This window comes from Dunckerocampus dactyliophorus, chromosome 12, assembly GCF_027744805.1.
Source record: "Dunckerocampus dactyliophorus isolate RoL2022-P2 chromosome 12, RoL_Ddac_1.1, whole genome shotgun sequence".
In the NCBI taxonomy this organism is placed as follows: Eukaryota; Metazoa; Chordata; class Actinopteri; order Syngnathiformes; family Syngnathidae; genus Dunckerocampus; species Dunckerocampus dactyliophorus.
Window position 1 is genome coordinate 212,231 of NC_072830.1, and position 25,270 is coordinate 237,500.

Sequence of the window (25,270 nt, forward strand, 5' to 3'; positions counted from 1 at the left end):
GAGCTACTGGTGACCTCTGACACTGCTAGCTTATTGAGCTACTGTTGATCTTTGCCACTGCTAGCTTTTTGAGCTACTGGTGACCTCTGACACTGCTAGCTTATTGAGCTACTGGTGACCTCTGACACTGCTAGCTTATTGAGCTACTGGTGACCTTTACACTGCTAGCTTATTGAGCTACTGGTGACCTTTACACTGCTAGCTTATTGAGCTACTGGTGACCTTTACACTGCTAGCTTATTGAGCTACTGGTGACCTTTACACTGCTAGCTTATTGAGCTACTGGTGACCTTTACACTGCTAGCTTATTGAGCTACTGGTGACCTTTACACTGCTAGCTTATTGAGCTACTGTTGATCTTTGCCACTGCTAGCTTATTGAGCTACTGGTGACCTTTACACTGCTAGCTTATTGAGCTACTGGTGACCTTTACACTGCTAGCTTATTGAGCTACTGGTGACCTCTGACACTGCTAGCTTATTGAGCTACTGTTGATCTTTGCCACTGCTAGCTTATTGAGCTACTGGTGACCTTTACACTGCTATCTTATTGAGCTACTGGTGACCTCTGACACTTAGCTTATTGAGCTACTGGTGACCTCTGACACTGCTAGCTTATTGAGCTACTGTTGATCTTTGCCACTGCTAGCTTATTGAGCTACTGGTGACCTCTGACACTGCTAGCTTATTGAGCTACTGGTGACCTCTGACACTGCTAGCTTATTGAGCTACTGGTGACCTTTACACTGCTAGCTTATTGAGCTACTGGTGACCTTTACACTGCTAGCTTATTGAGCTACTGGTGACCTCTGACACTTAGCTTATTGAGCTACTGGTGACCTCTGACACTGCTAGCTTATTGAGCTACTGTTGATCTTTGCCACTGCTAGCTTATTGAGCTACTGGTGACCTCTGACACTGCTAGCTTATTGAGCTACTGGTGACCTCTGACACTGCTAGCTTATTGAGCTACTGGTGACCTTTACACTGCTAGCTTATTGAGCTACTGTTGACCTTTACACTGCTAGCTTATTGAGCTACTGGTGACCTCTGACACTTAGCTTATTGAGCTACTGGTGACCTCTGACACTGCTAGCTTATTGAGCTACTGTTGATCTTTGCCACTGCTAGCTTATTGAGCTACTGGTGACCTCTGACACTGCTAGCTTATTGAGCTACTGGTGACCTCTGACACTGCTAGCTTATTGAGCTACTGGTGACCTTTACACTGCTAGCTTATTGAGCTACTGGTGACCTTTACACTGCTAGCTTATTGAGCTACTGGTGACCTCTGACACTTAGCTTATTGAGCTACTGGTGACCTCTGACACTGCTAGCTTATTGAGCTACTGTTGATCTTTGCCACTGCTAGCTTATTGAGCTACTGGTGACCTCTGACACTGCCAGCTTATTGAGCTACTGGTGACCTCTGACACTGCTAGCTTATTGAGCTACTGGTGACCTTTACACTGCAAGCTTATTGAGCTACTGGTGACCTCTGACACTTAGCTTATTGAGCTACTGGTGACCTCTGACACTGCTAGCTTATTGAGCTACTGTTGATCTTTGCCACTGCTAGCTTATTGAGCTACTGGTGACCTCTGACACTGCTAGCTTATTGAGCTACTGGTGACCTCTGACACTGCTAGCTTATTGAGCTACTGGTGACCTTTACACTGCTAGCTTATTGAGCTACTGGTGACCTTTACACTGCTAGCTTATTGAGCTACTGGTGACCTTTACACTGCTAGCTTATTGAGCTACTGGTGACCTTTACACTGCTAGCTTATTGAGCTACTGGTGACCTTTATATAACCAGTGAGTAATTAAAACAGAGTCCTGATAGCAGTTTACTATCAATCCAGATTTAATTATTTGCTGGACTGAAATGCATCTCTTATTTTGTTGCACAAACTAGAAGTCAGCGAACATAACAACATGCATGGACAAAAGATTTAAACATACTGTAACACACACACACACAAAAAAAATCGATATATAATAATGAATGTCCCTTAAACTGTCCTGAGCACAATTTAAGATTTGCTGGCCAGCATACAAAATTAAAGAGTCTATAGAGCTCTATACGTGTATATATGGGCTGTGTATGAAGGAATGAGTGTGTGCTGTGGTGCCTGGGATGCTCCAGCAACGGCAGGATGGTGACGATGATGATGACAAGGAGGTGGATGGTGTCCTCTTCCTCCACTGTAGCCAACAAGGAACAGCAACAGTCTCTCACATCCAATTCGCTAGCAGGAAAACAGCATAAAGTCATGCAGTGATGGATTGAGCAGACAGGCCTGGCACACACAGGTGGCTCTCTTACACACTTTGACCATGTGCGAGCCTACAGCGCTCACTAGGGGCACCATGGTAACCAATTAACGACTGTCGCAATACTGTCGTAAAGATGTCCATTTCTTATAAAGACAATCACATACAATTATAATAAAACAACGAATGTATAAAATTTAGTAGCACATTATTTAACTGATAACGACAGTGGCATTAATCCCTGAACATTACCTATAGAAAAATAACATTTCTTTTAATCGCACAAAAACACAGCTGGGTTACATTTACACTGCTAGCTTATTGAGCTACTGGTGACCTCTGACACTGCTAGCTTATTGAGCTACTGGTGACCTTTACACTGCTAGCTTATTGAGCTACTGTTGATCTTTGCCACTGCTAGCTTACTGAGCTACTGGTGACCTTTACACTGCTAGCTTATTGAGCTACTGGTGACCTTTACACTGCTAGCTTATTGAGCTACTGGTGACCTCTGACACTTAGCTTATTGAGCTACTGGTGATCTTTGCCACTGCTAGCTTATTGAGCTACGTGTTTCCTGGTGTTGACTTGTATCTTCTCGTGTGGATGTTTGATGTGATCGTGAGGACTTCTGATCCTGCAAACATTCCTGGTTCAAATGTCTCCCGTTTGAATGGAATCTCCAACTAAATGGAATATTTTCATCTTTTTATGACTCAGTTCTTCTTTCAGGACATTCTTCTCAGCCACGTCGGCCTTTTTGGATGTTTTGGAAGAGATCCATTTCAAAGTGGATTATTTTGGTTCTGATGCGGCCCAGCCCGTCATGTGCCGTCTGATTGGTTAGAGGCCCATCAGCACTGAAACACACACGTGCTGGAGAGGAGACCAACGTTTCATCCCAGTTTCGTTGGTTTCATCCCATTTCACAATGTCAGCATTCATGTGCTCACACGACAAGCAACGAATTCATGTCCTGGTGACATCCAACAGTAAAAAGGTGGTGGTGATGTGTTTATGGAACACGGTCAGCACGTTTCCAATGTCTTCATGAGCACCATTTGGAAAGGGAAGTGGAAATGATTGTTGTGAACGTGCAGGTTTCCTTCCATTGTCAATGATTGCAGTCCAGCTGTGGATGGATGGATGAGTTCATGTGCTGACATGTGGATGATTGATCTCATGGCATTTGTCTTCCACATTCACGTCAACAAGCAATGACTTGGCTTCTCGACCACATGGACGCTAACGTCTTTGATGAAGCAAGTCATGTTTGTAGTTGCATCGCATAGAATGAAACATTAGAATTGGACAGGAAGAACAATCCAGCTAGCAAACATCCAACTTTGGAACAAACCTTTCTTATTCCTTCTTTGCGTTTGCTCTGAAAACACGGTGGGAAAGTAGGAGCGCTTCTTTTTCACTTTGGGCTTTCATGTCAAACACCGATAAACGAGTCACACGCCGAGTCGTCCGTGACCCCTTTTGTCCCTTTTGCTACCGTGCTGGAAATTGGAAAAACAATTTGTTCTGTTTTTGTTGTTTAGTTTGAGTCTCTGGAAATAAATGTTGAAAAAACAAGTCATTCATGTCGGCTTTATTTTGAAAAGGAATGAACGGATGACACACGGATTCATCCCTTTTGTCCATTTTTCCGAATGTGTCCAAAATAGAACACTGGAAAAATGATTTGTTGTCCGTTTCTTTGTTTTGCTCTGAAAAGAAGTCTTGAAAAAACAGGCCTTATTTTGTTTTTCTTTGTTTGCTTTTAATGTGAAAAGCCAATAAAGGAATGACGGGTGGATTCGTCCTTGATCCGTTTTGTCCGTTTTATAACCGTGCTTGTCCAGCGTTTCTTTGTCTTTGTGAGAAAAGCAAAGGAGTTTTTATTTGTGTGCTGGTGGCCAAGAAGCCTTCAAAGAGCATCTCAGCACTCAAAGCACTCGGCTGCCTTGTGATGGCATCACGTGGCGTTGCTGGAAATGATGCGGGACGATGAAGCCTATAAAAGGGACGTCACCGTCAGACACTCACTCTACTTCCGCCTGGAAGAGACCGACATCTCCGTTCTTCACGACCGATCATCCAACCGTCCTTCCTTCTTCCAGCCCGTTTGGTTCTGAGACGACTCTTCAGCGGACAAGATGAGAATGATCCTTCTGCTGGTGCAGCTGGCCACCTGCTGTGCCATCGGTAAGACCAAGACGTCCTTTCAATGTCAGTAAGACTCGTCCAAAAGAATCCATCAGATCATAGTCACCTTGGATGAGTGCTAATGCTCTATTGCAGTGATCCACAACCCTCGGTACCGGGCCGTGGGCACTTGGTACCCGACAAACCATTTCCATGATTTATTGTGAAAAGTGGTTCTGGCACCTGACGCTTGTCCATTGTGGGTGTGCTAACTTTATCTCTACTGCTGCTGTCTTCTTTGCTTTGGTTGATTTGAACATGAAGGTTGCGATGGAAAACATCTCATCAATCATCCTTTCACACTCGTTCATTGTCATTCATACGTTTGTTGTTGAATAGCTTCTCCATCATTGGAGAGAATTGTGGTAACAAGGAAACTGGCCGATAATTTGTAAATTGGTGTTTGTCTCCTTTTTTAAAGATTGCAACCACCTTGGCTGTTCTCATTTTGCTTGGAAATATTCCAGTCTGAAAAGATAAGTTACTAATCTATGTTAACGGGTCTTTGATCTCATTGATGACCTTTTCATTGTTTCCATTTCCATTCCATGACAATCAGTTGATGTTTTTGCCTTAAAATGGTTAACAATGTCAGTGATCTCCTTTTTGGTTCCAGCAGTGAGAAACATAGAATTAAGATTCCTATCAATGATATCATTCCCTTCATCAATTGTGTCTTGTTTTGGAATTTCTTCTTCCAGTTTTGGTCCAATATTTACAAAATAATGGTTGTAATGTTCCTTGTAAATAGTGAAGACTGGCAGATGATGACTGAGGCCACTGATGGTGTTGTTATCCAAGTCATTGGTGAATATATTATGGATGGGGGGGGCACAGTGGTCTGTTATTCTGCTTGGTCTGATGATTTTAGGATATAAACTCAAACTATACATTGTATCTGTGAAGTCGTCTATTTCCTTGTACCTGTGTGAGTTCAAGAGGTCAATATTGAAGTCTCCACATATGAAAATAGTTTTTTGACCTCCTGTATGTCTGTAAACGTTGTCTTAATCCAATCCTCAAACATTCCAATCTTTGACTTTGGAGTTCTGTACACACAACTTATTGACACATTTTTGCTTTTTTCTTTACAGATTTCGATTGTTATACATTCTAAAATGTTATCAATAACAAATGACATATTCTTTACCATTTTGTAGTTCAGATGTTTGTCCACGTATACGGCCACACCTCCCCCATTTGCATTGTTCCTGTTTGCACACGTCATTTCATATCCAAGCTTTCATATCCCAGCATTAATCCAAGCTTCTGAGATTGCTTTTACTTTGAAAGGTTCTTTGAATTGATTCAAATATTGTTTAATATTAGTCAAGTTTGCGTTCAAGCTTCTGCTGTTTGTGTATGATGGATAACTTGTCGTCGTTGATGAAGATGTTGTTGTATTGCTCCTCCGTATAATAACGGCACAAACTGGTCACCGAAAGAAACAAAAAGTTTAAATCTATGTGGGAATGCATGAAGGTAAGTTTGATGACTTGTTGAGTGCTAAAGTGTACATTTGTATCAAGGTAATTCATGCTAGCACACTTCCTGTTAAAACACACAGCCATGTCATCATCTTGAACTGGTGGATTATTATTAACTATATAACAACATAAACATGTTATATTATTATTATTATTATTAACTATATAACAACATAAACATGCTATATTATTATTAACTATATAACAACATAAACATGTTATATTATTATTAACTATATAACAACATAAACATGTTATATTATTATTAACTATATAACAACATAAACATGTTATATTATTATTATTAACTATATAACAACATAAACATGTTATATTATTATTATTAACTATATAACAACATAAACATGTTATATTATTATTATTATTATTAACTATATAACAACATAAACATGCTATATTATTATTAACTATATAACAACATAAACATGTTATATTATTATTAACTATATAACAACATAAACATGTTATATTATTATTAACTATATAACAACATAAACATGCTATATTATTATTATTAACTATATAACAACATAAACATGTTATATTATTATTATTAACTATATAACAACATAAACATGTTATATTATTATTAACTATATAACAACATAAACATGCTATATTATTATTACTAACTATATAACAACATAAACATGCTATATTATTATTATTATTAACTATATAACAACATAAACATGTTATATTATTATTATTATTAACTATATAACAACATAAACATGTTATATTATTATTATTAACTATATAACAACATAAACATGTTATATTATTATTATTAACTATATAACAACATAAACATGCTATATTATTATTATTAACTATATAACAACATAAACATGCTATATTATTATTATTATTAACTATATAACAACATAAACATGTTATATTATTATTAACTATATAACAACATAAACATGCTATATTATTATTATTATTAACTATATAACAACATAAACATGCTATATTATTATTATTATTAACTATATAACAACATAAACATGTTATATTATTATTATTATTAACTATATAACAACATAAACATGTTATATTATTATTAACTATATAACAACATAAACATGCTATATTATTATTATTAACTATATAACAACATAAACATGTTATATTATTATTATTATTAACTATATAACAACATAAACATGTTATATTATTATTAACTATATAACAACATAAACATGCTATATTATTATTATTTACTATATAACAACATAAACTGTCAGGATTGTGTGCTGCGGTACTGCCTTCTACTGTTTCTCTGTTGCAGCACACTCCTGAGCACCCTGATGAGCTGATCATCTTCACCTGTGCCTGATTAGTTGTGCTATTTAAGCTGTGTGCTTAGTCATATCCAGTGCCAGATTGTCCCTTTGCTACACCCTGTTCAGCTCCTTCCAGCTTGTTCTTGTGCATTGTGTTTTGGCTTTCTGACCCTCGCTCTGTTCGCCTGTAAGTACCTACCTGCCCGCTTGACGTCTTCAGCAGTAGCTGTATTCTTTGGTACATCTGCTAGTTTTTGTTAGCAGCTCTTTTCGTTTCTTGTCCGTATTTTTCCCTGCTTAGCTCACCTTGCTAGCAGTGTTTTTTGTTACTGTTTCCCGCGACTAGGTCCGGATGTATTTTGGTTGTACTTTGTGTCTTGTGTTGTTTTTGGTACCTTTTTGTTATCCATTTTGGTATTAAAGACCTTTTCTGTTTCACTAATTCGCCTCTGCATTTTGGATTCCTGTACCACGGCCTTGGCCGTTCTTAACAGAACAATCTGGCCAAACATGGAATCCGCAGAGTTCGCACATATAAAGGCCGCACTATCCCAACAAGGTGCGCTCGTCGGCAGCCATGAGCAATCCCTCCGGGGAGTTATGGAGTCCCTGGCCGCCCTCGCCACTAGCATTAGCGCTATTGAGCAGCATCTGGGACTTGGCTCTCACCCAGGACAGTCGGAGGGTGCAGCTCCCTCATCAGAGGTTGTTCGAATCGCACCTGCAGCCAGCAGCAGTAATAGTCGCGAGCCTAGCCTCCCACCCCCCCCACGCTTTTCGGGGGAATCTATGGATTGCAGACAATTTTTACACCAGTGTACCCTGATTTTTGACCAACAACCCAGCACTTACTATTCCGACCAGGCCAAGATAGCGTTTATAATGAGCCTACTTACTGATAAAGCAGCAGCGTGGGCTATAGCGGTGAGCAAAGCTAAGCCGGAGTTGCGCACCTCCTATCCTGTTTTTTTTGGAGGAGCTACGGCAGGTCTTCGATCACCCTATCCGTAGTAGGGAGGCCGGTAACCAATTGTTGGACCTACGACAGGGCAAACGCTCGGTAGCGGCTTTTTCTGTGGACTTTAGAGTGCTGGCGGCAGAAAGCCGATATGATGAGGAGGCTCTCCGCGGAATATTTCGCAAGGCTCTTAACGAGCGGATCAAGGATGAGCTGGCAGTGAGGGAGTTCACCACCACGCTCAACGAGCTTGTCGACCTAGCCATACGGCTGGATAATCGCCTCCGGGAACGTGATCGTGAACGCAGTGAGGGACTACCTGCAGGATCAGCCAAGAACCAGCGTCAGGAGTTTCGGCTGATACCACTAACTTCCGGAACCAGCGGAACAGAGGGAGTCCCATCAACGGCGGCCACCGAGGAGATTGCGGAGCCCATGCAACTCGGGGGAAGACGCCTGTCTGCTGCGGAGAGGTCGCGGAGGCTACGACTCCGCCTTTGCCTGTACTGCGGCGAACCCAACCACGCCATCAACAGATGCCCCGCGCGCCCGGCACGCCGCGCCGGATCTCCTCCTGACGTAATTAAGGAGACTGGCGCAGGATCGACCGCCGTATCTAAGTCAAGGGAGAATCAGCCTACGCAGGACCGTTGTGAGTATGCTGAGATGCCTCCGGCGTCGGCTCCGACTCCAGCAGTCTTTAAGAGGCTACAGGTGACTGGACTCATTACGGGGGGGGGCGTCAATGTTCGGGTTTCTGCATTAGTCGATTCTGGGGCGGATGATTGCTTTATTGACTCTAATTTTGTTAAGGAACATGGCATTCAGGGGGTTGAGTTGAGAGACCATAAGGAGGTTCACTCACTGGATGGACGCCCCTTGGCGGTAGTCACTCATAGAACCGTTCCGTTATCTCTTCAATTGTCTGGCAACCACCATGAATCCATTAGTTTTTTTATCGCTCCGTCTCAATCCGCGCCCGTAGTTCTAGGTCTCACTTGGCTACAGATTCATAACCCGACGGTGGATTGGACGAGGGGACAGATAGTTAATTGGGGCAGTCACTGTTTTGCTAGTTGCTTACGTTCCGCGGTACCCACAGTTTCAGGTAAACCTAGGAACACTGAGAAGATAACAACATAAATTATTATTATTATTAACGATATAACAACATAAACATGCTATATTATTATTATTAACTATATAACAACATAAACATATTATTATTATTAACTATATAACAACATAAACATATTATTATTATTATTATTAACTATATAACAACATAAACATGTTATTATTATTATTATTATTATTATTATTAACTATATAACAACATAAACATGTTATTATTATTATTATTATTATTATTATTATTAACTATATAACAACATAAACATGCTATATTATTATTATTATTAACTATATAACAACATAAACATGTTATATTATTATTAACGATATAACAACATAAACATGTTATATTATTATTATTAACTATATAAAAACATAAACATGCTATATTATTATTATTATTAACTATATAACAACATAAACATGCTATATTATTATTATTATTATTATTATTAACTATATAACAACATAAACATGTTATATTATTATTATTAACTATATGACAACATAAACATGTTTTATTATTATTATTATTATTAACTATATAACAACATAAACATGCTATATTATTATTATTAACTATATAACAACATAAACATGTTTTATTATTATTATTATTAACTATATAACAACATAAATTATTATTATTATTAACTATATAACAACATAAACATGCTATATTATTATTATTAACTATATAACAACATAAACATGTTATATTATTATTATTAACTATAGAACAACATAAACATGTTATTATTTTTATTAACTATATAACAACATAAACATGCTATATTATTATTATTATTAAACATAAACATGCTATATTATTATTAACTATGTAACAACATAAACATGTTATATTATTATTATTATTAACTATATAACAACATAAACATGTTATATTATTATTATTATTAACTATATAACAACATAAACATGTTATTATTATTATTAACTATATAACAACATAAACATGTTATATTATTATTATTATTAACTATATAACAACATAAACATGCTATATTATTATTATTAACAACTATATAACAATATAAACATGTTATATTATTATTATTATTAACTATATAACAACATAAACATGTTATATTATTATTATTATATAACAACATAAACATGTTATATTATTATTATTATTGACTATATAACAACATAAACATGTTATATTATTATTATTATTATTAACTATATAACAACATAAACATGTTATATTATTATTATTATTAACTATATAACAACATAAACATGTTATATTATTATTATTATTATTAACTATATAACAACATAAACATGCTATATTATTATTATTAACTATATAACAACATAAACATGTTATATTATTATTATTATTAACTATGTAACAACATAAACATGTTATATTATTATTATTATTAACTATATAACAACATAAACATGTTATTATTATTATTATTATTATTATTATTATTAACTATATAACAACATAAACATGTTATATTGTTATTATTATTAACTATATAACAACATAAACATATTATTATTATTAACTATATAACAACATAAACATGTTATATTATTATTATTATTAACTATAGAACAACATAAACATGTTATTATTATTTTTATTATTAACTATATAACAACATAAACATGCTATATTATTATTATTAACTATGTAACAACATAAACATGTTATATTATTATTATTATTAACTATATAACAACATAAACATGTTATATTATTATTATTATTAACTATATAACAACATAAACATGTTATATTATTATTATTAACTATATAACAACATAAACATGTTATATTATTATTAACTATGTAACAACATAAACATGTTATTATTATTATTAACTATATAACAACATAAACATGTTATATTATTATTATTATTAACTATATAACAACATAAACATGCTATATTATTATTATTATTATTAACTATATAACAACATAAACATATTATATTATTATTATTATTAACTATATAACAACATAAACATGTTATATTATTATTATTATTAACTATATAACAACATAAACATGTTATATTATTATTAACTATATAACAACATAAACATGTTATTATTATTATTAACTATATAACAACATAAACATGTTATATTATTATTATTATTAACTATAGAACAACATAAACATGTTATTATTATTTTTATTATTAACTATATAACAACATAAACATGCTATATTATTATTATTATTAAACATAAACATGCTATATTATTATTATTAACTATGTAACAACATAAACATGTTATATTATTATTATTATTAACTATATAACAACATAAACATGTTATATTATTATTATTATTATTAACTATATAACAACATAAACATGCTTTATTATTATTATTATTAACTATATAACAACATAAACATGTTATATTATTAACTATATAACAACATAAACATGCTATATTATTATTATTATTATTAACTATATAACAACATAAACATGTTATATTATTATTATTATTATTAACTATATAACAACATAAACATGCTATATTATTATTATTATTATTAACTATATAACAACATAAACATGTTATATTATTATTTTTATTATTAACGATATAACAACATAAACATGTTATATTATTATTATTATTAACTATATAACAACATAAACATGTTATATTATTATTATTATTAACTATATAACATAAACATGTTATATTATTATTATTAACTATATAACAACATAAACATGTTATATTATTAACTATGTAACAACATAAACATGTTATATTATTATTATTAACTATATAACAACATAAACATGTTATATTATTATTATTATTAACTATATAACAACATAAACATGTTCTATTATTATTATTAACTATATAACAACATAAACATGTTCTATTATTATTATTATTAACTATATAACAACATAAACATGTTATTATTATTATTAACTATATAACAACATAAACATGTTATATTATTATTATTATTAACTATATAACAACATAAACATGTTATATTATTATTATTATTATTAACTATATAACAACTTAAACATGTTTTATTATTATTAACTATATAACAACAAACATGTTATATTATTAACTATATAACAACATAAACATGTTATATTATTATTATTATTATTAACTATATAACAACATAAACATGCTATATTATTATTATTATTAACTATATAACAACATAAACATGTTATATTATTATTATTATTATTAACTATATAACAACATAAACATGTTATATTATTATTATTATTAACTATATAACAACTTAAACATGTTATATTATTATTATTATTATTAACTATATAACAACATAAACATGTTATATTATTATTATTATTAACTATATAACAACATAAACATGTTATATTATTATTAACTATGTAACAACATAAACATGTTATATTATTATTATTATTAACTATATAACAACATAAACATGTTATATTATTATTATTATTAACTATATAACAACATAAACATGCTATATTATTATTATTATTATTAACTATATAACAACATAAACATATTATATTATTATTATTATTAACTATATAACAACATAAACATGTTATATTATTATTATTATTAACTATATAACAACATAAACATGTTATATTATTATTAACTATATAACAACATAAACATGTTATTATTATTATTAACTATATAACAACATAAACATGTTATATTATTATTATTATTAACTATAGAACAACATAAACATGTTATTATTATTTTTATTATTAACTATATAACAACATAAACATGCTATATTATTATTATTATTAAACATAAACATGCTATATTATTATTATTAACTATGTAACAACATAAACATGTTATATTATTATTATTATTAACTATATAACAACATAAACATGTTATATTATTATTATTATTAACTATATAACAACATAAACATGCTTTATTATTATTATTATTAACTATATAACAACATAAACATGTTATATTATTAACTATATAACAACATAAACATGCTATATTATTATTATTATTATTAACTATATAACAACATAAACATGTTATATTATTATTATTATTATTAACTATATAACAACATAAACATGCTATATTATTATTATTATTATTAACTATATAACAACATAAACATGTTATATTATTATTTTTATTATTAACGATATAACAACATAAACATGTTATATTATTATTATTATTAACTATATAACAACATAAACATGTTATATTATTATTATTATTAACTATATAACATAAACATGTTATATTATTATTATTAACTATATAACAACATAAACATGTTATATTATTAACTATGTAACAACATAAACATGTTATATTATTATTATTAACTATATAACAACATAAACATGTTATATTATTATTATTATTAACTATATAACAACATAAACATGTTCTATTATTATTATTAACTATATAACAACATAAACATGTTCTATTATTATTATTATTAACTATATAACAACATAAACATGTTATTATTATTATTAACTATATAACAACATAAACATGTTATATTATTATTATTATTAACTATATAACAACATAAACATGTTATATTATTATTATTATTATTAACTATATAACAACTTAAACATGTTTTATTATTATTAACTATATAACAACAAACATGTTATATTATTAACTATATAACAACATAAACATGTTATATTATTATTATTATTATTAACTATATAACAACATAAACATGCTATATTATTATTATTATTAACTATATAACAACATAAACATGTTATATTATTATTATTATTATTAACTATATAACAACATAAACATGTTATATTATTATTATTATTAACTATATAACAACTTAAACATGTTATATTATTATTATTATTATTAACTATATAACAACATAAACATGTTATATTATTATTATTATTAACTATATAACAACATAAACATGTTATATTATTATTAACTATGTAACAACATAAACATGTTATATTATTATTATTATTAACTATATAACAACATAAACATGTTATATTATTATTATTATTAACTATATAACAACATAAACATGCTATATTATTATGTGTTCATCCTGCCTTTTAGGCTCAGCTATCAAGTGCTATCAATGTAACCTTGGAGCGTCCTACTTCACCCGCTGGGACTGGAGTGCTAAATGTACCCTCACCCCATGTCCAGCAGGAGAGCAGTGCTTCATCACCAAAGATCAGAGTAAGCAAGCTGAAAGGTGTTGCAGGTGTCAGCCATGATCTACATAGAATACAACACCTAGAGCATATACACTACATATCATACATACATCATAGACGTACAGCACATAGACATGATCACATCACCTTCCTCATTCATGTCTTTGTGAACACGACCACCACTCACCCCGTGTCCTTGTCTGACCTCTACAGGCCAGGTCACCTATAAAATGGGCTGCAAGGCTGATTGTGAAGATGATGATTACACTAAGTGCTGTGACTCTGATGGATGCAACAACTGGCTGGACGTGGCTGATGATGCAAACCAACGGACTGCTGTCAGCACAGCATGCAACAAGGCCAACAATGATGTCAAACAGTGCCTGGATGCCATCATTAAGACCAAGAGTAAGAGCAGACCAGTGGTGGGGGGGCTGCGTGGTGGGTCTTTGACGGCCATTGTTTTAGGAAAAAGGCCTAAGAAGGCAAGCAAACAATAAGAATGCAATGTAAGCATCAGTGATGAAGATGAAGACGGTCTGATGACACCTTCACCTTAGCAGCTTCAAGGTCAAATGTTGACCTTTTAAAGCTGACATGGAGTTGTGCTTTTAGGGAAAAGTGCTAAGTTGATGTGATGACATCATTTCATTCAGGCAATAGAAAGGTAGTAAAAGTGGTCCTATTGTAGCATGCTAGGCTAACAGCTCCTCAATGCAGACTGCTGCTGCTTTCTATGTGCTGACTCAAACATGACTTGGACCTGTTATGTCATGGCTTGTTGACTCCACCCATGTGTTCATGCTGACCTCATGTGTTCATCCTGCCTTTTATTCTCAGCTCCCAGCTGCTATTCATGCTCTGATCCCCTTGGAGCGAACTACTTCACCAGCTGGGACTGGAGTGCTCAATGTACCCTCACCCCATGTAAAGCAGGAGATCAGTGCTCCATTACTAAAGTGTCAGGTAAGCAAGCTGAAAGGTGTTGCAGGTATCAGCCATGATCTACATAGAATACAACACCTAGAGCATATACACTACATATCATACATACATCATAGACGTACAACACATAGACATGATCACATCACCTTCCTCATTAATGTCTTTGTGAACACGACCACCACTCACCCCGTGTCCTTGTATGACCTCTACAGGCGCCTACCAGGTGGGCTGCAAGACTGGTTGTAAAGATGATGCTAACACTAAGTGCTGTGATGCTAATGGATGCAACAACTGGCTGAACGTGGGCGAGGATGCTAATCCATGGAAGAAGGTGGAGGCCATCAAGGCAGCTTGCAGCCCCTCCAGCAACGACCCCAAAGACTGCCTGAAAGCCATCGACCCAAACCTCATCAGTGGTGGGGGGGGGCTGGCTGGTGCTTTGGGCCTGCCTTTGGTCTTGGCCATCAGCGTGATTGTGTTGGTGGTACTGGGCTAACCCCCCCATGCAGCCCCCCCCCAGCCATCAGCGTGATTGTGTTGGTGGTACTGGGCTAACCCCCCATGCAGCCCCCCCCAGCCATCAGCGTGATTATGTTGGTGGTACTGGGCTAACCCCCCATGCAGCCCTCCCCCCCTTTTCCTCTTTCACATGAAAAGGCTAAAAAAAGAAAAGAAATAATCCAACAAAGCCACTTTCCATCAACCTGACCTGATGTGATGTTTGCACCCCCCCACATGACCAGTCCTCCCTTGCTGTTACACTCGGGGGTGTCGCATGTGCGGCCCCGGGGCCCATGAAGGTCTTAATATGAGCAAAGTGTCATTCATTGGAAAAGTGTCATCAAATTGGGGGGGGCACAAGAAATTGTTGGACCGGAAGAAAATGTCAGAAGAAAGTTGAAGTGGTTGGAAAATAAAAATAAAACCAATAAAAAGCTGTGATGTGCAAATGAACGAGTTGTTAAACGTCATGAATGCATGATTGTACAATGAATGCATGGTTGTACAATGAATGCATGGTTGTACAATGAATGCAAACCACAAGTATCATTCTTGTCCAAAAGGATGGAAAAGGCAACATGAGAAGGAAATGAACAAGATGACTTTAATGACTGGAAAACATCATTTTCATCAATAAACTCACATTGCAGCACATTTGATGGAGTGGAGCCTTTTTCTCTTTAGCCTAAATGAAGCATGCTAATGCTACATCCCATCTTTCCAGCATCGGTGACATGCTAACGCTACATCCCATCTTTCCAGCGCTACATCCCATCTTTCCAGCACCCGTGACATGCTAACGCTACATCCCATCTTTCCAGCATCGGTGACATGCTAACGCTACATCCCATCTTTCCAATATTCATGCCATGCTAATGCTACATCCCATCTTTCCAGCATCCATGACATGCTAATGCTACATCCCATCTTTCCAGCATTGTATTGTATTGTATGTACTTTATTTATCCCACAGCGGGGAAATTTACTTGTTACAGCAGCAAGACAAGTAAAGAGAACAGTGTAAAGAAAGCATAGTGTCTACAACATGGTTCAGGTGGTGCAGGTGTTGTAGAGCCTGACAGCGGTCGGTATGAAGGACCTGCGGAACCTCTCCTTCTTACACCGTGGGTGTAACAGTCTGGTGCTGAAGGAGCTGCTCAGGGAAACAACAGTGTCATGTCGCGGGTGAGAGGTGTTGTCCATGATGGATGTCAGCTTAGCCAACATCCTTCTCTCCACCACTTTCTCCACGGAGTCCAGAGGACCGTCCAGGACAGAGCTAGCTTGCCTGATCAGTCTATTTATCCTGCTCCTGTCCCTGTCCGTGCTGCCCCCTCTCCAGCAGCCCACAGCATAGAAGATGGCTGAGGCCACCACAGAGTCATAAAAGGTCCGTAAAAGAGTCCTGCACACACCAAAGGACCTCAGTCTCCTCAGCAGGTGAAGGCGACTCTGGCCCTTCTTGTAGAGGGCGTGGGTGTTGACGGACCAGTCCAGCTTGTTGTTAAGGTGAACACCCAGGAATTTGTAGCTGTCTACCAACTCTATGTCCGCTCCCTGGATGTTCACCGGTGTAAAGTGAGATGTTTTCCTCTGGAAGTTAATGATCATCTCCTTTGTCTTGCTGGTGTTGAGCTGCAGCTGGTTAAGCTCACTCCAACTGACAAAGTCCCTGATGACCGTCCTGTATTCCAGATCATTCCCCTCTGAAACACAACCAACGATGGCTGTGTCGTCTGAGAACTTCTGGATGTGACACTGTGTGGAGTTGTGTGTGAAGTCCGAGGTGTAGAGGGTGAAGAGGAAAGGGGAGAGCACCGTACCCCGAGGGGCACCTGTGCTGCAGAGTACCATGTCAGACACACAGTGACGGAGCCTCACATACTGTGGTCTGTTGGTGAGGTAGTCTATAACCCATGCAGTCAGGTGTTGGTCTACTCCCACACTCTCCATCTTCACTCTGAGTAGTGCCGGCTGGATGGTGTTAAAGGCACTGGAGAAGTCAAAAAACATGACCCTCACAGCGCTCCCGCTGTCCTCCAGGTGTAGCAGTGATCTGTGCAGCAGGTAGATCACTGCGTCGTCCACTCCGATCCGAGGCCGGTAAGCAAACTGCAGGGGGTCCAGCTGAGTGCCCACCAGGGGTCGCAGGTGCTGCAGGATAATCCTCTCCATGGTCTTCATCAGGTGAGAGGTCAAGGCAACAGGCCTAATGCTACATCCCATCTTTCCAATATTCATGACATGCTAATGCTACATCCCATCTTTCCAATATTCATGACATGCTAATGCTACATCCCATCTTTCCAGCATCCGTGACATGCTAATGCTACGTCCCATCTTTCCAGCATCCATGACATGCTAATGCTACGTCAATTTTTCCAGCATTTGTGACATGCTAATGCTACGTGCCATCTTTCCAGCATCCGTGACATGCTAATGCTACATCCTATCTTTCCAGCATCAGTGACATGCTAATGCTACGTCCATCTTTCCAATATTCATGACATGCTAATGCTACATCCCATCTTTCCAGCATCCATGACATGCTAATGCTACGTCCCATCTTTCCAGCATCAGTGACATGCTAATGCTACGTCCATCTTTCCAGTATCTGTGACATGCTAATGCTACATGCCATCTTTCCAACATCCATGACATGCTAATGCTACATCCCATCTTTCTAGCATCCGTGACATGCTAATGCTACGTCCCATCTTTCCAGCATCCATGACATGCTGATGCTACATCCCATCTTTCCAGCATCAGTGACATGCTAATGCTACGTACATTTACCAACATCAGTGACATGCTAATGCTACGTCCATCTTTCCAGTATCCGTGACATGCTAATGCAACATGCCATCTTTCCAGCATCCTTGACATGCTAATGCTACATTCCATCTTTCTAGCATCCGTGACATGCTAATGCTACATGCCATCTTTCCAGCATCCATAACATGCTAATGCTACGTCCCATCTTTACAGCATCCGTGACATGCTAATGCTAAGTCCCATCTTTCCAGCATCCGTGACATGCTAATGCTACGTCCCATCTTTCCAGCATCCATGACATGCTAATGCTACGTCAATCTTTCCAGCATCTGTGACATGCTAATGCTACGTGCCATCTTTCCAATATTCATGACATGCTAATGCTACATCCCATCTTTCCAGCATCAGTGACATGCTAATGCTACGTCCCATCTTTCCAGCATCCGTGACATGCTAATGCTACGTCCAATCTTTCCAGCATCTGTGACATGCTAATGCTACGTCCCATCTTTCCAGCATCTGTGACATGCTAATGCTACATCCCATTTTTCCAGCATCAGTGACATGCGAATGCTACATCCCATCTTTCCAGCATCAGTGACATGCTAATGCTACATCCCTTCTTTCCAGCATCCGTCACATGCTAATGCTACGTCCATCTTTCCAGTATCCGTGACATGCTAATGCTACATGCCATCTTTCCAACATCCATGACATGCTAATGCTACATCCCATCTTTCTAGCATCCATGACATGCTAATGCTACATCCCATCTTTCCAGTATCCGTGACATGCTAATGCTACATGCCATCTTTCCAGCATCCATGACATGCTAATGCTACATGCCATCTTTCCAGCATCCATGACATGCTAATGCTACGTCCCATCTTTACAGCATCAGTGACATGCTAATGCTACGTCCCATCTTTCCAGCATCCGTGACATGCTAATGCTACGTCCCATCTTTCCAGCATCCATGACATGCTAATGCTACGTCCCATCTTTCCAGTATCCGTGACATGCTAATGCTACGTCAATCTTTCTAGCATCAGTGACATGCTAATGCTACGTCCATCTTTCCAGCATCAGGAACATGCTAATGCTACCCATTCCAGGGCGCCCTGCCCTTCACAAAGAAAAGAGAACTCTCCCCGGGGCACCCGCCGGCTTCTCCGGGATCGCTTGCGTCGCCGCACTGGGCGCCTCGCGGCGCCTATCTCCGCCTCTCCAGGTTCGGGGATCTGAACCCGACTCCCTTTCGATCGGCCCGGGGGCGACGTAGGCCATCGCCCCGCCCTTCCGAACGGCGCTCGCCCATCCCTTAGGACCGACTGACCCATGTTCAACTGCTGTTCACATGGGACCCTTCTCCACTTCGGCCTTCAAAGCTCTCGTTTGAATATTTGCTTCTACCACCAAGATCTGCGCCCGCGGCGGCTCCGCCCGGGCCCGCGCCCGGGGCTTCGGTGCGCACCGCGGCAGCCCTCCTACTCGTCGCGGCGTAGCCCTCGCGGCCCCTGTCGCCGGCGGCGGCCGGGTGTGGGCCCGACGCTCCAGCGCCATCCATTTTCAGGGCTAGTTGATTCGGCAGGTGAGTTGTTACACACTCCTTAGCGGGTTCCGACTTCCATGGCCACCGTCCTGCTGTCTATATCAACCAACACCTTTTCTGGGGTCTGATGAGCGTCGGCATCGGGCGCCTTAACCCGGCGTTCGGTTCATCCCGCAGCGCCAGTTCTGCTTACCAAAAGTGGCCTACTTGGCTGCTCGCATTCCACGCGCCGCGGCTCCAAGCCAGCGAGCCGGGCTTCTTACCCATTTAAAGTTTGAGAATAGGTTGAGATCGTTTCGGCCCCAAGGCCTCTAGTCATTCGCTTTACCAGATAAAACTGCGAGGGGTCCCAGCCAGCTATCCTGAGGGAAACTTCGGAGGAAACCAGCTACTAGATGGTTCGATTAGTCTTTCGCCCCTATACCCAGGTCGTACGACCGATTTGCACGTCAGGACCGCTGCGGGCCTCCACCAGAGTTTCCTCTGGCTTCGCCCTGCCCAGGCATAGTTCAGCATCTTTCGGGTCCTATCGCACGCGCTCAGGCTCCACCTCCCCGACGCGGCGGGCGGAGATGGGCCGGTGGTTCGCCCGCGTGCGCCAGCGGTCTTCTGTACGCCACAACTCCCGCGCCCGACCGCCGGGCGGGGATTCGGCGCTGGGCTCTTCCCTCTTCGCTCACCACTACTGAGGGAATCCTTGTTAGTTTCTTTTCCTCCGCTTAGTAATTTGCTTAAATTCAGCGGGTCGTCTCGTTTGATCTGAGGTTGTGGTCGAAGGGGGTTGGAGGTGGCTTCGGAGACGCTCACCCTGCGGGAAGAGGAGGCGGCGGCGGGGTGGACGAGACACGCGGGCGCAGCGGGCGCAGCTGGCGCCGGACGTAGGGCGCGCGGACGGATGGCGGGACATGCCTCCGGAGCACCGCACCCTGCCCGCAACTCCCCCCGCGACACCCGGGCATCGCCGGCGAGTTACCGAGGGGGGGAACCAGGGTAAGGCAGACGCCGAAACCGAACCCGACCCGCCTGGGGCCCCAGCGCAGCCGTTCCCTCACCACCAGGCCTGACTCTCACGAGTCCGCGCTCCTCCGCGACGCCTCCGGTCGAACTGCTGCACGCGCGGTGCGGGCTGCTCAGAGACACGGCGGTCCACCGGCAACCGCGCCGGCTGACGGGCGGGGCCAGGCGAGGCCCCACCCCGGGAAGGGGAGAGGGTACGGAGAGGAGCGGGAGCTCGATAGACGGCGAGGAGGTGGGAACGGAGCGAGGGAGGCGGGAGGGGACGGCACCGCGCCGCCAAACCCCGAAACCTCGGAGGTACACCCAGCGAAACCGGATGAAGGGGCACCGGGGAGAGCCGTGACAGGGTCGCGGGACGGAGGCGGCCGGAACCGCACGCCGCGCCGCCGCTTCGGACGACGGGCCTCGAAACCCGTTGGTTTTCCTCTTTCCAGCCAGCTGCTTTTCGGTCTGCACTAAAGGGGACGAAGGCCCGCGGAGGGCCTGCGACACCCCAGCCGCGGGAGCGTATGCTGAGCGGCCCCCCACCCGGTGAGGGGGAAGGGGGGCCTGCCTCGTCCGTACTCCCGCTCAGACAGGCGTGGCCCCGGGAGGAACCCGGGGCCGCAAGGTGCGTGCGTGTCAATGATCAATGTGTCCTGCAATTCACATTAGTTCTCGCAGCTAGCTGCGTTCTTCATCGACGCACGAGCCGAGTGATCACCGCTAAGAGTTGTCAGAGGGGTTTGGTGGGCTTGCCACACAAGTGAGTTGGGGGAAGGCGCGCCCTCCTTCCCAGGCAGCAGAGGGCGGCTGGCTTCACCTCAAAAGCCAAGATCATGACAAGGGGAGGGTGAAGGTGCCGCCTCGGGGGTCGGGTGGGACGAGGGCGCTCCAGCCGGCGCCGGAGACATTGAACTCGAGTCGAGTACCCCCGCGGTCCTCCCTTCCCCCGCCCCGCCGGGGTGGCGGCGTGGCTCGCCGAGGCCGCGGCGCCTGTCGGAGCAGAGCCCGCGGGGGGGCCACCTCCGCCGTATGCGGGCAGGCCGGAGCCTGCCGTGCGGCCGCGCACCTCCTTCCAACAGCTGGAATTTGGTGTCCGGGGACGACAAGGTCACGGGCGGAGACATTAAACTCCCCTCCTCCCTCCGGAGGAGGAAGGCGAGTTGAGTACCCGTGACCCCCCCGCCGGGTGGCGGGGTAAAGGTTATGGTTCTGTAAGGCGCGACGCAGGGGCCACCTCCGCCGTACGCGGGCGGGTCGGAGCCCGCCATGCGACCGCGCACCTCGGGCACGCCCGGGCGAGGTGCGCGCCCGGGCCCGCCCGAAACTTGCACACAAGTTTCTTCTCAATTCAACTATTGTAATTCTGTCCTTTCAGCTAGTTCATAACCCCCACTACAGAGCAAACAACGTTATGACGCACTTTGAATTTCTCTGGGACCACACCCAAGATATGGCTTCTATAGTCTCACTCCAGCGCAACCCACAACAAATGAACATGAGCACAAATAACACAATTACGCCAGATACACTACACTCAATAACAGCCACATGCAGCAACTCCAGTGACAAACACAAACATGACATACAAGTTGCTTGATCTATAGTGATGTTTATAGTTGACCTTTTTATTGTTTTCCAGAAGGGAGCATTCAAATAAAAGGATTATTTTATGAGCAGTTCTGACAATACTGTCAGGATTGTGTGCTGCGGTACTGCCATCTACTGTTTCTCTGTTGCAGCACACTCCTGAGCACCTTAATGAGCTGATGGTCTACACCTGCCACTGATTAGTTGTTCTATTTAAGCTGTGTGCTTACTCATATCCAGTGCCAGATTGTCCCTTTGCTACACCCTGTTCAGCTCCTTCCAGCTTGTTCTTGTGCATTGTGTTTTGGCTTTCCCACGCTCGGCTCACCTGTAAGTACCTACCTACCTGCTTGACGTTCTCAGCAGTAGCTGTATTTTCGGTACTTCTGCTAGTTTTTTGTTAGTAGCTCTTTTCGTTACTTGTCTGTATTTTTCCCTGCTCAGCTCTCCTTGCTAGCAGTGTTTTTTGTTACTATTCCCGCGACTCGGTCCGGATGTATTTTTGTTGTACTTTGTTTCTTGAGTTGTTTTTGTACCCTTTTGTTATCCATTTTTGTATTAAAGACCTTTTCTGTTTCACGTATTCGACTCTGCATTTTGGATTCCTGTATCATGGCCTTGGCCGTTCGTAACAAATACACTTTTAACCGCACTTCTCACTTGTGTGTTTGGCAATTTTCAGCTTATATTACCATCTTGCGACTAAGGTGATTACTCATATAGCTATTTTCGTATGAGGGTCACAAACCACTCCTTATCCTCAGCTGACCTTCCCGCATAGACCCCTGTTTATTGATGAGACTGAGGTGGAGAGGGTGAAAACCTTCAAGTTCCTTGGCACACACATCAGCGAGGACCTCACCTGGTCTCACAACACCCAACAAATTATGAAGACGTCCCAAAGGAGACTGTACTTCCTGAGAAGACTGAGGAAATTTGGCATGTCCACCACAATCCTGAGTTGCTTCTACAGATGCACTATGGAAAGTGTCCTTACCGCCTCCATCACTGTTTGGTACGGTAACTGTACAACACGTGATAGGAAGGCACTCCAGCGGGTGATCAAGACCTCACAGAACATTGTTGGGGCAGCCCTCCCCTCACTGCAAGACATTTATAAAACTAGAGTCCTACGAAGAACACACAACCTCATCAAAGACAGCACACATCCACAACACTCATTATTCACACTCCTACCGTCAGGCAGACGCTACAGGAGTTTGAAGTCCAGGACCACAAGGCTGGCAAACAGCTTTTACCCACAGGCCATCAGGCTTCTCAACGAAGCACTCACACACACCGCACGCAACACACGCACACACTCATAACACTTTATTGATTTATTTATTTATTGATTTATTTATTTATTTATTTATTTATTTGTATTATTTATCTGTATTAATGTCTCTTCTGTTGTTGTTGCTTAATTTATTGGTATTTATGTTTCTTATGTTCTTATTCTTTTCTTGTGTTTTCTTTCTTTTCTTGGGAGAATGAACAGAGTAAGAATTTCATTGCATAGTATAACTGGCTGTTTTACTGTGCACATGACAATAAAACTCTTGAATCTTGAATTCACACACGCACTCACTCACTCACTCAAGACAGTGAATGGAAAAACAGCTGGAAGATTTACAGATGAGGTGAGACAGTCAGCCAGACACACACATATGCACACACACACATACTTGAAGTACTGTATGTGCCAATTGGACTAGAGAATTTGAGTTACATACGACAAATTTTAACAATTTTAGTTCACTTCAAAACAATCGCACAAGTTGAGCAATCCAATTGATTGCTTCACGCCTTCATCTCCTCCAGTTGTTATAGTTTAGGTATGCATTAATACACTCATAAATGACCTTGTCCGGCTGGTTAGGACTGCAAGACTGTTTTAGAGTTACATTACAAAGTAGACAATAAGAGGTACTTTATTGTAATTCCGCATGTGTAATTTGAGTATGCTTCTCTACTTGTTAGACGTGAATTGCTTCACGTGTATTATGTATACGGGTGCAGCCTTTTTGCTCTGTTGTTGGTCACCTCTTTTGCGCGTTTGGAGGGTCGTAACCACACAGACTTGGCGCACAACGACTGTTTAATCCCTAGTTACCTAGGCAGTGCAAGACTCTTGCTCCCTCGTGTAAGAAGCAGGCGCACCTGCCCACCTGACTACTCCGTTTAAAGGGTTACGGTCTGTCCCGTAGAGGGAAGAGAAACCTCTAAGTCAGGGGTGAGAGGAACTCACCCAGGTATTCACAGCCTCGGTAGTGCAGAGGTGCCCCCGCTGCATCCGACAACTCTTAA

The 25,270-nt window shown here is 39.8% G+C and overlaps 1 protein-coding gene and 1 non-coding gene across 3 annotated transcripts; one reads left to right on the forward strand and one right to left on the reverse strand.

Moving 5' to 3' along the window:
• The first annotated feature begins 2,711 nt into the window (after positions 1–2,711).
• LOC129191283 (uncharacterized) lies at positions 2,712–16,686 on the forward strand. 2 transcript variants are annotated; one of them, XM_054794491.1, is made up of 5 exons: positions 2,712–4,469; positions 14,495–14,620; positions 14,812–15,006; positions 15,439–15,564; positions 15,756–16,686. In XM_054794491.1, exons 1-5 carry the CDS (start codon positions 4,421–4,423, stop codon positions 16,037–16,039), a joined length of 780 nt encoding a protein of 259 aa, XP_054650466.1. In that variant the 5' UTR covers positions 2,712–4,420; the 3' UTR covers positions 16,040–16,686. The 2 variants fall into 2 exon arrangements, with proteins under 2 accessions (XP_054650466.1, XP_054650467.1); XM_054794492.1 differs by lacking the exon at positions 2,712–4,469 and adding an exon at positions 5,540–5,951.
• Positions 16,687–21,952: 5,266 nt separating this feature from the next.
• Positions 21,953–22,102, reverse strand: LOC129191747 (5.8S ribosomal RNA). Its single transcript, XR_008573275.1, has one exon. It is a non-coding gene; the product is annotated as a 5.8S ribosomal RNA (ribosomal RNA).
• Between the last annotated feature and the right edge of the window lie 3,168 nt (positions 22,103–25,270).

Coding starts and splice junctions, on each gene's coding strand:
- LOC129191283 (XM_054794491.1), top strand. CDS start 4,421: ATGAGAATGATCCTTCTGCTGGTGCAGCTGGCCACCTGCTGTGCCATC. Junction 15,007..15,438: donor TGCCATCATTAAGACCAAGA/GTAAGAGCAGAC, acceptor TTTTATTCTCAG/CTCCCAGCTGCTATTCATGC. Junction 15,565..15,755: donor CTCCATTACTAAAGTGTCAG/GTAAGCAAGCTG, acceptor TGACCTCTACAG/GCGCCTACCAGGTGGGCTGC.